The sequence below is a fragment of the Corvus moneduloides genome, chromosome 4 (genome assembly GCF_009650955.1).
Source record: "Corvus moneduloides isolate bCorMon1 chromosome 4, bCorMon1.pri, whole genome shotgun sequence".
NCBI lineage: Eukaryota > Metazoa > Chordata > Aves > Passeriformes > Corvidae > Corvus > Corvus moneduloides.
In genome coordinates this window covers 13,952,088-13,968,420 of record NC_045479.1, presented here as the reverse complement: position 1 = coordinate 13,968,420, position 16,333 = coordinate 13,952,088, and the positions used below count along the sequence as shown (strand labels likewise).

Below are 16,333 nucleotides of genomic sequence, written 5' to 3'. Positions count from 1 at the left end.
TAATTACTTCAATGACTACTGAACATAAAAAACTATGTCTTTGTTAGAGAAGATGCCCCCCCTAATTTTAATTAAGGTGTAGGATTTCACAATGCAGATATCTGAAGCCTATTAGAACTGCTCTGATACTATTAAGTGAGACCAGATTTCACTTCCATGGTATTTCCAACCCTCACTCCCCCTCAAACCAAACCCCAGCTCAGGGTAAAATGTTTTGGTTGGGCTATACTTATAAGAAAAAGGTGCACCTTGGTTCATTTGAAGGTTACCTCTAATGGAAAAGTTCCAGCTCTGTCTCCAGAGCAAGAACTCAACACTTTGTGTAATTCAACTTCATTAATGAGGGGAGTTTGCAGCAATTTGAACAAAATAGCTACATTACATACATTTCTGAGCCAGTGAAATGTGCACACAGCACTCAGGGGTGGCTGGCTGAACACGCAGTCTGCTTTGAAGGGTGGCTATGGAAAGACGGCACTGTGTGGTCCCACATTTATTGCCTCTCAACAGCTTCTGGATCGAGTTTACTCAGTTTCCAAGGAAAATTATGCTTAATTCTACATAACGTTTCTCCAAGTAATTTCAATCTAAAAGTTTAAAGTCAAGCCATCCTCCCTGTGACCCACATATCATCACTCTAAATGCATGCCAAAAGCAAGCAGGCAGCTCCAGGGTAAGAGCATGGTTGGAGGGCAACAGGCAAGTTCTCTACTAGTAAAAACCTGTGTAAATCCGTATAAATCAGTATAAATCAGTACTGCTTGCCTACTCTGAGTGGAGGCATTCCCACGCTGACCAGCTGTGGACACAGCTAAATGAAGACCCATTCTTCATGTGGGAAGTGAAGTAACTGCCCCACGGGTGACGGAGAACCAAAGGAGGACTGAAGTCCCTCTGTCCACCCCATGCTGCTTCAGACAGCAATAAAAAGGTAGTGTGGTTATTGCTAGGACAGGGCTGCAAACAGAGCCTGAGAGCAGAGAATGTCTTGAACAGTATTTCATTGTCCCACAGCCAATTTTCAGAGTAAAACCACAGACTAATGTGAAGATTTCACAATGCAGACATTTGACAAAGAAAGGATATTTCTTCTGGTGTAACGTTTGGGCCCCGACACCAATTCAGCATATTTCCCAATGACAAAAAATCTTGTAAACCACAAAACACAAGGATTACAGAAGTTAAAGATAGAAGAAGAAACCCACAAAGCAGAAATATTGAGGCCACCTGTGCACTAGTGAAATGCACGGTTGCCACAGTCAAACACGATATATCCCTCGTTAACATTACATATAATAAATCACACACATATGTAGAATAGACACTTCATCTTGCTCTAGAGAAGTAGAACCAGAAAAATTAAAATAAGCTAAAACTTTTGTGGCCAACCTATGGTAAAAAGCTCTAGCTTGAATCCTAGCAGCTCTTAGCAGCCTAAGTCAACACAACACCAGATGGAAAACAGAGGTTCCCATGTAGATCCCTATCAAAGCCAGAACAGGATTCTGAGATGAATGATTCCAAGGAGAAGGGGAGAAAAAGAAAACATCAAAGGACAAGTTGCCAAGGCTATAACCTGAGACCTAACATCAGGCACAGAGGTTTATTTAAGCTTTCAGGTGCTCATTAGTGTCAAGCCCTCATGGCAGCCTCCATACTGTCTCTCTATACTGCAGCTGGCTGAACGTGGAGTTATATCCCATCCTAATGAGCCACAAGGAGGGTGATGTGCGTCACTGGCTTCTGTTTCAATCTTGGAAATCTCAGTGTAAAAGCCTTGCAACAGCTTCTGATTCTCCTGACATTTAATTAGCCGTTGTCATTTTGATGCCATAGCCTGTCTCATCAGGATGATAACTACAAAACAACATGTGGAGCATAAAAGTTCCATGAAAAGCTTCAGGTCTGGCAGCCAAGCTTACAAGTCCCCTGACAGTCACGGTTCCTGGGACTGGCTCCCATCAGCCCTTTGTTTTGGCACTGCTATCAGCAAGAGCTTCTCTGTTAAGGACAAAGAAACAAAAAACCACCAAAAAACTGTGAAGTTCAGCATAGCCTTGCAAAAAATGACATCCTTTAGCTTGAAAAATTTTACCTGTCCTGCAGAAAGAGAGCATACTTATTGCACAAACTCACAGCTGTCCATCCTGAAGGACACGTTTATCCTACAGGATAGAGTCCATCATCCTCTGGCCTCAAAAGGTAGTCCTATTTATTTGTGTACAAAGTTTTTCTCTTTTTGTCATCTGGTACTTGGGAGGACAACCTCCAACAATACCTGCCAACTGCTTCCTGTCCACATCAGCTGCACAATTTGACAATGGTCATTGCTAAACAAAATGTGAGCCAACTACATTTTCACTCAGTGTAACCAGTGGTCTTTTTTCCAAAATCCTAGTCTCAAACACTAAAACACTTTTTGTTTCTTCAGAGAGTACCAGTCAGAGATGTGTAAAAACTCAAATGAACCAAGACATTTCCTTCACAAAACAGAATCAACTGAAAATCTTTGTCATCAGAACCTAGGCACAACCTAATGTTTTGTAAAGACAGACATGCAACACCTGAGGCAGAGGGTGAGCAGAAAGAACTCAGCAAGCTTCAAAAGATCACTGAACCAGTGTGGTCCCCAGACATCAGCTCTTCTGGAGGATCCTTGCCTGAGCTCAAAGCTGCTTCCCAATTGGATGAGCCTATCTTTTAGAGCAAATTGCTCTGGGAACTCCCAGTTCCCACAGGGACAGGGAGATTTCTTTCAGGCAAATGTTATGGGCCAGTAATGGCAACACCACTATCAAGGATAAAGCAGTTCTTGCAAGACTTTTCCACTTGTCTTCTGTTCATCTTATTTCCATGGTATAACCATGATATTAAAGTTTCAGCCAGATCATGCCCACTGCAGACTTCTGGGCTGTAACTGGTCCCACCAGTTCCCTATCCTAAACAGCCTTTGAGGTGCTTCTTTGCTGTGTCTTAGAGAAGGCACTTGTCAATGCACATTATTGAGTAAATAATTTCTGCCTTCTTCACCAACATTTCTTTTTAAAAAGTCAAATTTCACCCTGAATTTACACCTGACCACAATCACACTTCATGCAGAACAGTGTTTAGTGAGCCAGGCACAACCCACTCAGTTCAGAAAGCTTTGGAGAAGTCACGTGCAGTGATCCTATTCCACATTTGGAGGCCTGCATTTACAGTGTTACTTGTTTCCTCACACATTAAACCACGGAAGATCTGCACCCATCATTTTAAGCAAGGTCTTGCCATGGAATTCCTTGACCTGGCTTGAATTATATTCAGGTCAAGACAAATGGATGAGTACAAGAATCCACATTTGGCTTATAGTATATGTTTTAATAATTGTCTTTTATTTTATACACACACACACAAACTCAAGGGAAAAGAAGGACGAAGGTCTAAGTGAATCTGTCTAAAAGTTAAAATACAGCAAAGTGAAGGAAATCCAGGAACTGCTCCAAACTACAACACCAAAAATAACCACCCACAAAAAACCCCTTAAGCCTTACAATACCTCCCTCACACAAATGCACACATTTGCATCTGTTACCTTATGAAAACTTTTCTTGCCTCAGCAACCCATAATATTAGCAGCACAGGAAAGCTTATTTGAAAAACACGTTAGCATGTCTCCAGGAAGACTTCTGGGGTACTAATGTGCTCAGTGATTATGCACTACCCAAAAAAAAGCTGATTTTCCACACTAGCAAAGTAGCTGGGATGGAGTGAGCATAGGAGGGAAGCCAATGTGGCAGTCAAAGCAAAGCACTGGGGATCAAACAAGCCAGATTGCTTCCCATGACAGCTCATGACTTCCTGTCTGTGCCTGCTTCTGCCTTGGTGCCTTTACCTGTAACATCAGATAATACCACCTACTTAAAAAGGGGCACATAAAATTAATGAGAGCGTTTAACTGCTCCAAAACCCTCTAAAAAGTAAGATTAAGTCTTAAAAAAATTCTGAAACTATTATTATTATTATTATTATTATTACTATTATTATTGCCATTTCTTTGTTCTGCTAGAGCAGGTAAGAGTCCCAGAACCATGCAGCTGTAGGCACAGAACTGATGTGGAAAGTAAAGGTGGTCCCAGCCCTGGGTGTACTCAAATCTGATGAAAGTTACAGAAAGACAGACTAAAGAGAAACCCACAGAAACAAAAGGCTTTGTGCTTCTCAGAATTTTTCCTATGTGGATAGCTAAATTTTTTAAAACTGACTTTTTCCTTAACGAATGTATCATATCCAAGTCTCATTATCAAACCTCTCCTATTTCAAACGTCAAAAATAGTAACTTTTAAAAAAGGTTGTGTATCCCTACTCCCAAACTATAAATCCATGCCATCAATTATTGCCATTTTAATTGCCTAGTTAGCAAATACCCTTCATCTGTCCACACTACTAAGCAATGAAGTAAACACGGCAGTAAGACATTAGTTTGATAATGCCTGCCAAGTTTGATAAAAAAAATCTTGATTCTTTTATTAATATACTAACAAATATATAAGGCTGAATGACTTATTTTGCTCAGTCCATTTAAAATTAGCACCAGAGTGGAAGATGTGTGTCCTTAGCAGTACCTGCAGTGAGAACTTTACAGTTCACAGCAGATCCACCTCTTTTTCCTTGGTTTATTTTAAGAACTTATAAATGGAAGGGCAACTAGGGGAAGACTAGGGAAGACTAACCAACTGTGTTAGTCTATCAGAAGATAGCCTGGTTCAAACTTGTCTTCACTGCACTGATATCAGACAGTGATAATTCTTCTAACCTTATGGGGTGAGGAAAAATTTTTCATTAAGTCTTGGTGGCACCAGACAATTGTATAAATATAAGTAGTTTACTTGGTTGGGATTTAAATAATATTTTAGCTTAATCTCACTATAAACAAACAAACTTCTATTTACCTGAAAGTGACAAAGGTATTGTGGAATTCCAAGACCTGTGCTCCCTTTCCAACAGGGCATTTAAGCACAAACTTAAAATTGAGGAAACATTTTGCTAGCCTGAGACCACGGAACGTGCATCACGAAAGGGGTGGCACGCTGGGTCAGCACCCCTGCCACAGCCTTGGGAACCAGGCAGAGGAGTTCATAAGGCATTGGAAACCTGAAAGTTTTGTTAGTTTGCTCCCTTACTCCCTCCCCACTCACATCCTTCCAGATCAAGGATGTGTCTCCACAGCTCTACAGGCAGATGAAAGTGCACTCTTGCCACGCTGCAAGCTGACAAAAAGCTATGTAAAGTTATTTCACGTTCTTGTGACCCTCATGAATAAAGCCCCTGCTGAAAGGTACAGTGGATTAGCTTGGGCTCCATGCCTGATTTAGACAGTTTGCATGAGCTGAGAAACACAAACACTCCAAAGTATTTTTCACTAACAGAAGCACAGATATATATATATATATATATATATAAAACATATATATATATCTATCTATCTATGTATGCAGAGTACGGGAGCCTCTGGTTATAATCAGTGCCTTATCTTGCTTCATAGTAAATCAAATGGATCATGAACCTCATGGAAATACTGCCAATGAAGGGTTGTGTTTTAGTTGACAAACTTCTGAAATACTTTGTTATGACTAACAGGCAGCCAGCTCAAGCAGTCATCTGAAAAGCCAGAGGATTTCTTTAGCCTTTTATAATTTCTTTCATTGTGTAACCATTTAAAAATTTTATTCTCCTACACTAATGCTTCTGCAAATAAGGAGCAAGAATGAAACTTTTTTTGGTGCTACTGTGTCAAAAGCTTTTGGAATTTCCTACAGGGACATCACATCAAGATGAAGTCTCTTCGTGGACAGCCTTACTAACTTTGCAAAACAAAGTGTGACCTGCTTTAACACCATCTCTTAAGAGGACAGCAATGAAAACACCATACCTATTGACTGAGGCTGGAAGAGAAGTGCTGACAGAGGTGATGGAACTGTCCATAATACACCTCTGGCACTCAGCCGAGACTACTGCAAGGAATTAGCAAGGTCAAGGCTCAGCTCTGAGCATGACATTTGAACTACAGAAAGAAAACAGAATCTCCTCTGTTGATTTTCAAGAGAATTGCGAACCCTTTCTACCCACCAATAACAGGCTTATTTTTCCAGGATGTGAGGTCAAGCACCAGCTCATGTCACTGCTCCACAAGCAGCTGTAGAAGAGCTACATCTGGAAGGAGCCCCAAAGCCAGGCTGCAGAGTAGGGCTGCAGCTCAGGGCTGCTCCTCGTGGACAGCTCAGTTCTGCTTCCTCCCAGTGGCACTCCCTTCTCCCCTCTGCTCATTGAAGAGCAGGAAAAGTGAGGAGCAGCAGTGTCCAGACAGCCCCGGGGTCAGTGCAGGGGAAGCAGCACAGCCATGGCACGTGGCAGGCTGGAGGAAGATGAAGAAATAAAGGAAAGAGAGGACAGTGAAACATGTGAAAGACATGTGATCACTGGCATGACACGGCTGCTGTGCCCACACCCTTCTGTGTGTGCACGATGTACAAGTGCACATTTAGGGCAGGGGCTGGGAGGCTGTAAGGACAATTTACTAACAGAAATCTCAGCCTTGCTTGTGATACAGGTACAACTTTCTATGCACTGTGGGTCAAACATTTACAAGAATGCCTCTTGCTTCTGGTAAAATCAACCACAGGAAGGGCAAGGAAGGATGTAGTGGTGGCAAAATGCAGAACCCAGCATTGCCCTGAAGAGTGCAACGACAAAAACTGAAAGTCGGAGCTCCCCAAAATAAACTGTCTGTGTTTGAGGGCTGGAACAGCAAAAAGGGGAACTCTCAGTCTTGATTCTGCTATTACAGAGGGACCAAAAAGCTGTAGCTAGAGCAAGTGGGCACCAGGAAGCGTAAGGAAAGTGACTGAAGAGTCACACTGGTTGTAGAAAAAAGTAAGTCAGGTGAACGGCCACAGCAAAGAAATACTACGTAAATCAGGTCAGCTAAGCCCAGCAGAAGGCCCAGACACCAAAAAGCCACTCTGACAGCAAAGCAGAGGGTGTTTGGAGACTGAAGCCAGCAAAGGAACCCAGCAACAATGGCCTTACTGAGGAGGGTCCATGCTCGTATCCTGCCCATCCCAGGGCGAGCAAAAGGGCACACATGGAAACAGTTTGGGGTCAAAGATCAGCAGGCCTGTGCCAAGAATTGTAGCTTTTCATTAGCAGAGGACACAGAAAGGCCCCAAATTGCCTGCCCTTGCATTGCTTTGTTTTGATATGGGGCCTGACATGGGTGCAAAGCTATTGTAAACACAAGTACTATGTTACAGAAATGCAAGAAGAAGAAAACAGTCTTTTTTTCTTTTTTCCTTTTTCTTTTTTTTTTTTTTTTTTGTAAAAAGATGGATATTTTTACAGCATACAGAGCCAATCGTGACATTTAATTTTACAGAACAGGAAGGAGCTCAGTAAATTGCTGTAAAAATATCCACCCTTATGCAACCAAAACGCCAGCTATGATCAGGAATAGCTGTGGAGTGGCATCATGGACCTCCCCAGCACCATGGATATGAACCTAGGGACAGACCTTAACCTACACCTCAGCCAGCTAGTGTACCCCTGGCAGTGGCCTCTTGTTTAAAATGACCCCAGCAGTCACTTCATGTACAGCTTTAGGCCTATATTCCACTCCCCCAAATCGTATTTTCCATGTCACAGACCCTGTTATGTGATTTAACACGAACTGTAGGCAGAAGACAGAAAATACTGACATTTCCATTGGGCAGGCATTTAAATTTTCATTATAAGCATTCAGACAAGGAGTAAATAGTCCTACAAGGTAAGGGGCTGCAGATGCTTTCTGAAAATACTGTCATCTCTGATGGGCATCTTATGTACAGCCCCACACACAGCATGAGAGCACAACATGGTCAACCACACCACCACCAACATAATAACAATACTCACTTATTTAAATGTGCTGCAAGCACACCAGCATTACTCAGTAACTGTTTTTTTGCATTCCTTGCTTGAAAGAAACATTGCATAACACTACTGTAACTATAGATTGCTTTCTTCTCTTATTTTTTCCACCGAGTATTCAATTCCTAACAACACTTAATAAACATAATGAATGAGGAACACTCCCTCTCCCCCTCTGTTTATTTCTTCTTACTCAGGGAAAACCTATTTTTTTTTAAATTTGGCCCTTATAAGAAATACCAAATACAGTAATTTATGATATAACCAAGAAGTTCTTGGTCCTTACTTTTTCAACTACAAAAAACTTTACAATACTCTGAACATAATTGAAAGATAAACTATTTTTGACACCAGCTACTCTGAAGAATAAATAGGCCATTAAATAACAACCTTCAGTGTACATTCTACCTTTACCAGTAGAGAAGTAAAAGTGATCAGAAAAAGCTTGAGGGCACTACAGCATAATTCAAAAGGAGAAAGCAGTGAAAAGGCCCAATTATTCTTATTGGCAAAGTAATATCTAAAATAATAGGAATCTTCTGAAATCAAGTTCGCTTGGTATCACAACTGAAGGCACTATTTAAAATACACCAATAATGGTAACACAATTTATGATTTGATTGATATAAGTGATCTGTTAATGTCAAAAGAAGACAAAGCTAAGCGGACAGTCACTGTTTTACTCTACATTGTTATCTCACACAAATAACAACTTGTGTGAAATTTCTCCTCAATGGGAGGACCAACATATTCAGGATGTCCCCTTGAGCAGGGGATGCCTCTCAAGGTTGCTTCTCAAGACTGAGAGATTCTTTACCACAAGAGACTCTTGGTAAGTGGTTAATAGCATGCTAAACTCTGAAATCTTGATGGCTAAACAATAGAAAGGATTGACTGTGTGCAGATAATCCTTTAGACATAAACTGTTGGGCAAGGCTGGGACTAAGTCTGGATCCAGCTGCACCTAAACTCCCCTCTCAGAAGGAGTTTAGAATGCAAGGGGATCGTTCCTTAACATCATAATTCAACAGGAGGGTCTCCCTCACAGTGCTGGCTGAGCCTGTCCTGCATGCAGTAAACAATCGAGTGTGCCTTGCCATTGAATCTCATTAACCCACTGTCACATTGGCTATCAAGCTTTGCTTTTTATCAGTAAACACACTGTTACTTCTCTCTTACCACTGAAGCGCATCACCCCACCTGTGACAATGTGGAGTTTAACCACATAACACTTTTCTGGAAGTCGTCACAAAACAAATAAGACGTACCTGATGTGCCAAAATATAGATATTATGGCCAACATCTTTTGGGGAGATGCCATCATCTCCATTCTCCTCCTCGTGGTCACATTCCAGACCTTGGTTGTAGGCATTCTTCATCACATCTACCTGCAACACAAACCCAGCCAGGAAGAGATGAAATAAATGTGATTCTTGGGGAAAAAACACATGATGTTTGAACACAGCCACTTTGTTCAGCTCCAGCCTGGATGGGTGCCCTGCAGTTCCGCAAGAAGAGTGAGCAGCCTGAGAAACACTTTCTGAACAAAGACAAGCTTGAAGGATTTATGAAGCTCCAAACCACTACATTTTTCATCAGCAACCATGAGAAAGGAACAGGAATGCTGAGCCTTTGTGAGCAGGTATTTTCACAAAAGCTTCAAAAGGCTGGTCTAGATATGGCAGGGAGTGTTGTGCAGCACTTAGAGCGCAGCCACGATCCTCCTCTGGCCAGAACAGGCAGCAACACAATTTCACAGGAAAAAAACACACCTAAACCAAAAAGGAAAGGAAGATCTGGGCAGGGTGCTGGGGAAATTCCAAATATTCAAAAGCCTCTTACAGGACCAGCATAGGGTTCCCCACACAAAGGAAACCTGCAGTTGTACCCTAGGGAGGGCCTCATCCTGCTGAGATGTCACCTAGTGATGAGGCCCTGAAACCAGCAGGCACTGGGCTCTGCCTAAGGGCAGGGATGATGCCTCCAGATACTTCCCCAGAATCCCTCAAGAATTCCCAGATCTCTCAGTCTCTGTTGTTACATGGTCAAGTCATATTGGAAACAATTTCTCCAGATTTCCAACCCATTTAAAGTTCCTGGAGGCCTCCACAAACATCAGGGTTGTTCCAAAACACAGCAACAACTGTTTGGAACTCTCTTTGTTCATGAAACATAAATATATAACATACATGTATATTAAATATATTCTATGTCTACACACACATTTCTGTTAGCACTGCTTCATAAACTGTACAAGCTTAATTTGCCAGCCCCTGAAAAACTGTACTTGAAGACAGTCTACCAGAATATGATAATTTAGTTAGGAAACAATTACAGAAAAGTGCTTGGAATGGATAAAAATAATGAAGTCGTAAAGACTGAAATCATGCATGCTTGATCCTTTTAAAGTACTTTTTGTGAATTAGTACTATCCTGATACATTGTGCCACCATACGCTGCCAACACTTCTCAGCTTAGATACAGATCATTTTAAAAATGTTTTAATGACAGATTTTTTTTCAGCCAAAAGATTTATGAATATTCACAAGTTTTCTCACCAGTTCTCTTGGTCTCATGTTGAAAAGGATTCTTTCCGCATTCTCACTGTCTTGCCTGCTTTCCATAATAGCCAGCAGAAGCTTGGAGGCATTGTTCTAGAGATACAAAACCAAATTAATGCAAATTTTAAATCTCTTTCATGGATTAATGACCCTTGCATTTGTTTTAATTGAGATTACGAGGACCACTTTTTAGTGGATAAGATTTTCAACCACTTGCATCTTTTATTTTACTGACATATTTAATTGGGGTTTTTTTAGTGTCAGCATACTGTAGCACTAACTCTGCACGCAATATTGGAAGGAAAATTTTAAACACTGAAAAATATTTGACTTAAATACAGAGTGTTGCTGCAGACTGTGCACAAGAAATTAAATTCCATTTCCTTTCCTTATTGCCTACCTAGCAATTTTTGCCTTGGCTTTCTGTTAAAACGAGACTCAACAGAGGCAATTACAAAACATATTACACAAAAGGTTTTATCATTCAGGCAGGTTTCCTTCCCCTTTGGTTTTTATGAAGTCCAGCTGGTTATTATTTGAAAGGCTGTAAAATAAACTGTTTTCATACGCTTCTGAGATTTTGTTTCACTACTAAATATTCCTGGGGGAATACATAAAGACAACCTTTGCTTTGTCAACTGGCTGCTTTTCACCAAATCTCTCCTGAGGATTACACAGCATGAGCTTTAGCAGCAGTAGCCCAGTGGTGCCTCAGACTTCAGAGACCCGTCTGTCTTCCAATTAAATCAGCTGTGGTGAAGTGGAGAGGAAGAATGGTTCTGGAGGTCTGGCTGCTTTCTGGCAGAGCAGGGTTGCCTTGGCTGATCTGTCACAGCATCCCCTCATCATCCCCTGTTACAGACCGAGCTGTTGGAACACCTGGAAGCAGGAGGCAGCCCCAAGGGAAGAGGTAGGGACCAGGAAAACTCCCAACCCACCCTACAACCTCATTCTCAGCTGCTTATTGCCATTATCAACAATTGCAGCTGAAATTTCTCCAGTGAGGGTGTGCCTCAGACAATTGGCATGGGCAGTTTCAGAGGAAAAGGGTTCAGCTCCTTTTGGGACCATGGTAAAAAGAAAGACGTTATTCCCTACATGTTTAAGCAACTTGTGTTTTAAGCAGACTTTGCATCCCCAAGTTTTGATGATAGAGCTGAAAATAAGGAGCACTAGAGGCCAATAGAACAATCACACGAGTCGAAGTCTCCCAGCCAAACTCATCCAACTCGGAAGCATTTTGTAAATTACAGTTTGAGTACCACAGAGCAGAAACACACTAATTCCACAGCTAAAAGCCCACAGGAGTTATTCTTGGTGAGCACAGAATCACAAAGCCATGCAGGTTGGATCATAAAACCACACACTAAAGGCTGCCCTCTGGACTAAGGTTCCAGCAGTCCAGCCCCTGCTCAAAGCAGCTTGCTCTGGGCTGTGTTAAACTGAGGATTAAACACCTCTGACTGGAGGACTGAAGGATGAGACTGAAGGTAAATGGAAGGAGAGTAGATTAGAATGAAGACTTGTACATAACTGGGGAATTAGAAACTTCTGGGAGAAGAGGCTGGGAGCTGAGAGAGAAGCCAGGACAGAGGAGCCTGGGCTTGCCGACACAGGAATGAGGTAAGGACAAAGAACAACAGATGAGAAGACCTAACTGGGACTGGCTCAAGGAGAACAGCACTCCATATGAGTTTTGCCATATCCCTTTCCTTTTGCTTCCAAATCAAATCAGGACCATCCATGGGAAAGGTCAAGTCAGACTCTTTACCTTGCAACCAACACTGCTGAAGTTTAACGTGCACAGTGAACGAGAACACGTGGAGGGAGAGGACAGCATTTTGATGAGGATTCCTAACAGGATGCTGTTCTGAAAAGCAGGATGCTTCCTCTTCTGCAGTTTTCCCTTACAGTAGTGATCAAGTCAGTTGTGGTAGCACTGGTAGGATCTCAAACTGAGGAGGAGGGAAGGGGCCATGACAGGCTCCCAGGTAGCTTGGTAAGGAAAAGGAGGAAACAGGAGGAAGGCATCAGTCCACTCACTGAGGGGTGAGGAGGACTTTGAATCTATTTCCCAATGCAGACAACCCTGGGGATGGACAGAAATCTGCTGCAGCTCCCAGGAAGCTGGGAAAGGTAGAGGGTAGGTAGAACTTTGTGTCATCAACAGCCAGCTTCTTGCTTCTGACTCAGCAGAAGTGCCATGCCATGGACTAGAATTACAGCAGGCATTTGAGATGGTTATTTGACTACTTATTCCTCACTTTCTGAACATTTGGATCTGATTTCTAATCCCAGACATCAGTGAGGAAAAGAAGTCCATCACTTGGAAAATACAGCACAAAGTTCGTAACACATTAGTACTGAGAAAAATCAGTTTCCAGGTGCTAAAAAACAGGACAGCCCAAAGCACTTCTACTCTTCACTCCACCTTTACCTGGTCTCCCATCTCATCTCCTGAGAAAAATTTTGGACAAATAAATTAATGAGTGAAGCAACTAGATACAGCTATGAGGAAAAAAAGGAAGACACCTGTATTAGACTCTCTGTACACTTAGACTGATAATGTCTCTTCATCCTGTCACAGATGTGGCAGATATTGAGGTCTTACTGTGTGCCAGGGCTTACACACCAGTCAGTAAGGAAGGCCAGGGGGTCACACTCAAAATTAAAAAGAGGCAGAATAGAGCATTGGCCATCTGTGCACTCAGTGAGCACTGTCTGCTCTGCTCACTACATGATTCGGGAGTCCACTGGAAAATATAATCCATGAAGATGTAATTAAATACCACATCAAAAACTATGTGCAAAACAAGCTAAACTAAGATGGCATGGGAAAATATAACTCTGCATTGCCTTTCCTCTGGTTGGGAGGTGTAAGTTCAACATACAATGTCCCCTGAAAACAGTGTCTGAGCTTGTTTGTAAGTGTAAATGTATGGGCCTATATACTTTGAATTCTGTATTTTCAACACAAAGTTTATGTATTTGCGACTTCAAAGTTGCCTATGAACACTGACAATGTGTGTGTCAATGTTAAACATTACTTGGTAAACTCATTGCTTTAATATTTCAATGTGCTGCCACTCAAAATCAAAAAGGGCAGCTTCTTAATTTGGATCCAGTTCTTGAGATCACATCTTGCCCAGCAACGTGTCCAGCTCCAGTACAAGAATGATATGGACATAATGGAACGAGAGTCTAGCAAAAAGCCATAAAAATGATGAAGGGAATGCAGCAATTTTCATATAAGGAGCCACTGAAAGTTGTGAGTTCAGCCTGGAGTACAGATGGCTCAGATGGATCTTATCAATGTGTATAAACACCTGGTGGGAGGAAATCTAAAAGAGGGTGCCAGACCCCTCTCAGCAGTGTCCGGTGAGAGGGCAAGAGACAAAATAAAACACCCATGAAATTCTATCTAAACACAAGAAAACACTTCTATACTGTGACAGGGATCAAACAGTGGGATAGGGTGCCCAAAATGTTGTGGAGTCTCCAGCTGCGGAGATATTCAGCTGGACATGGTCCTGGGAAACCTGCTCTAGCTGACCCTGCTTGAGCAGGGGGCTTGGACAAGATGACCTCAAGACATCCCTATTAAAACAAATGACTCTGTGATTCTGTAAAATCTGAACCATTTCCACAGTTTGAACCTCTGCTATCATCCACCACAATGTCTGCTAATTGAGTGAGTCTGAGCACAGATGGCCTCCTGTGAACAGGGTCTCACTGGTCCTTGCAGAGCTGTCTCTGAACTCCATTTTTGGCTACTACACAGGAAGGTTGTTCTACAACCATTTGCTAGCCTCACAACAATGGCAAATCAAAATGGCACTGGAGTGAACGCAGCTACATCTTTACAGAGGCTGAAATTTGGACTTCAAAAGAACTGTCTGCATGTTCAAAGTTAAATGTCTGCCTAAGTGTTTTGCTAGAGGGGGGCCTGAATTATATTGCCATTCAAAAATGTAATTACAGTTATTAAAATCATATGTAAGGCACTGTTGATTCAATGTTTCATTGTACATGATATATAGCTATATTAATTATTTTATTAGACATGTATAATGTTGCCAATATGATGCAATGCAGCTACCACAAAGTATTTGCTGGTTTGGGGAGGAAACAGACCATCTGCAATGGAAATACTTAATTTGGGAGGCAAGAAAAGGCAATAACCCAGGGCTCCTCCTGGACAGATTCTACCCTGCTTGGCAGACAGTACAGCTGCAGAGCTCCCCTCCACATGCACTGGCACCCAGGCAGGAGAAACTTATCTAAGAGCCTGTCCAACTCTCCCCAGAATATAGAACAAGATTACTTTACGAGCCCTCCTGCTCTAGGCTATGCCCTCACACTCTACACTTTGTGTTTCCCCTTAGAGGACACTGAGAAGGGAAATAAAGTACAATTTACTTGAACCTTGTTTTCAACTTTATTTGACATTGCAGGTCACCTGATGCATTATTCTTTTTCACAGTATTTCCTTCTCAAATAATTTTGAAGAATTCAAAGTATTTAGAGAGAATGTCTGACTTGTTGCATGCCTGTACAGTATGGCTATTTATCAGTCTTGAGAGATTTTTAATCCACATTACAGACTTTTCATGCTAGCTGTGTCATGCCTGATTGATAGGATTTTTTTAAAGAAAAAGCTGAGGACATAGTCCCAAACACAGGAGTGGGTCAAAAAGCCTATGGCAGAGGGCCTGATAAGGATTCTGAAGCTGAGATGAACTCATTTGCAAGCTTTTTTTCCCAAAGGCTTCTGAGCATATTGCACAATGGTAAGATTAAGTAAATGTCAGGCTGCCTAGAGCTCTCACACAGGTATGTCTTCTGTTATTACCCAAATGCAAATAAACAAATTTACATATACTGTACCTTGAGCTGAAGCACCAAGTCCATGCAGTATTTGCCAAGAGGGTTTATGTCATTCAAGATGAGAGCAATTATAATATCAATCCCATTAGACTCATGGGTGGCTATGCATGTCTGCAAAATAAGAGAAAGGAATGGGGCAAGGGCAGGAGGGAGGGAGGGGAGGAGCAGGGAAAAGAGGGAGACAATATAGCCAGAGGGAGGGAGAGAATATGCACATCAGGAAATTTCCAAAAGAAGGACCCAGAACGTAAACCACCTTGCAACAGCAATGAACCTTTCAGCCAAAGCAGAACAGCCTGAAAACATGCCACAAGAAGTGCTGGGGGAGACTTGTGTGTACAGAACTAACCCAAACACTGCCAGCAGTGAAACACCCAACTGGAAAAAAGGTGGTGCAAGCTAAAATCTGCTCCCAGTGAATCCTGCAGGGCTTGGCACCAAGTGGTACAAGTTACAGACAGCAGCCCTCAGGAGCACTGCCAGATTCAGCTGAGCACATGCCAGCCTCAGACATAAAAGGCAAGCTTGACTGCAGGCACAACCAAATTTGCACGCTCAGATTCTTCATTTGCCCTCAGCAGCCAGCATTAATATTGCTGTTATAGCATGAAGTGCTCATGAAAATCAAGGTTCTCTACATGCATCTGGACATGTCTTGCACAGAAGGGTATTTCTGGATATGGAATTCAAAGCTCCATTTGTGACCAATGGTACTTCCCAAATGCCTTTACAGCTGGAGTTCTGGATGTTCTAGGCCTTGCATGTAAGAGTCAGTTATACAAGAGCCTGTGGCACTTTACTCTGGCAGGTTGATAGGTCACTAGGAAAGGAAAAGTCTTCCAGAAAGACAGAGAGGGGGAGAAAAATAAAAATGAGAGCATGGAGCATTTGCCCCTGAAATATATTGAATTAGACTTGGAGTTGGTGTAAACAAGGGTAGCTCA

General features: G+C 42.1%; 1 protein-coding gene across 6 annotated transcripts in view; it reads right to left on the bottom strand.

Annotated features, from left to right (window-relative positions):
* The window catches only part of ITPR2 (inositol 1,4,5-trisphosphate receptor type 2), a 245,710-nt gene that overhangs the window by 56,240 nt on the left and 173,137 nt on the right, over nt 1-16,333 (bottom strand). For all 6 annotated transcript variants that reach the window (XM_032105470.1, XM_032105472.1, XM_032105471.1 and 3 more), the window contains 3 exons: nt 15,390-15,500; nt 10,500-10,595; nt 9,210-9,329 (listed from right to left, as the gene is read on the bottom strand). In XM_032105470.1, the coding sequence (XP_031961361.1) occupies nt 9,210-9,329; nt 10,500-10,595; nt 15,390-15,500 (327 nt within the window). The remainder of the gene's footprint in view (nt 1-9,209; nt 9,330-10,499; nt 10,596-15,389; nt 15,501-16,333) is intronic.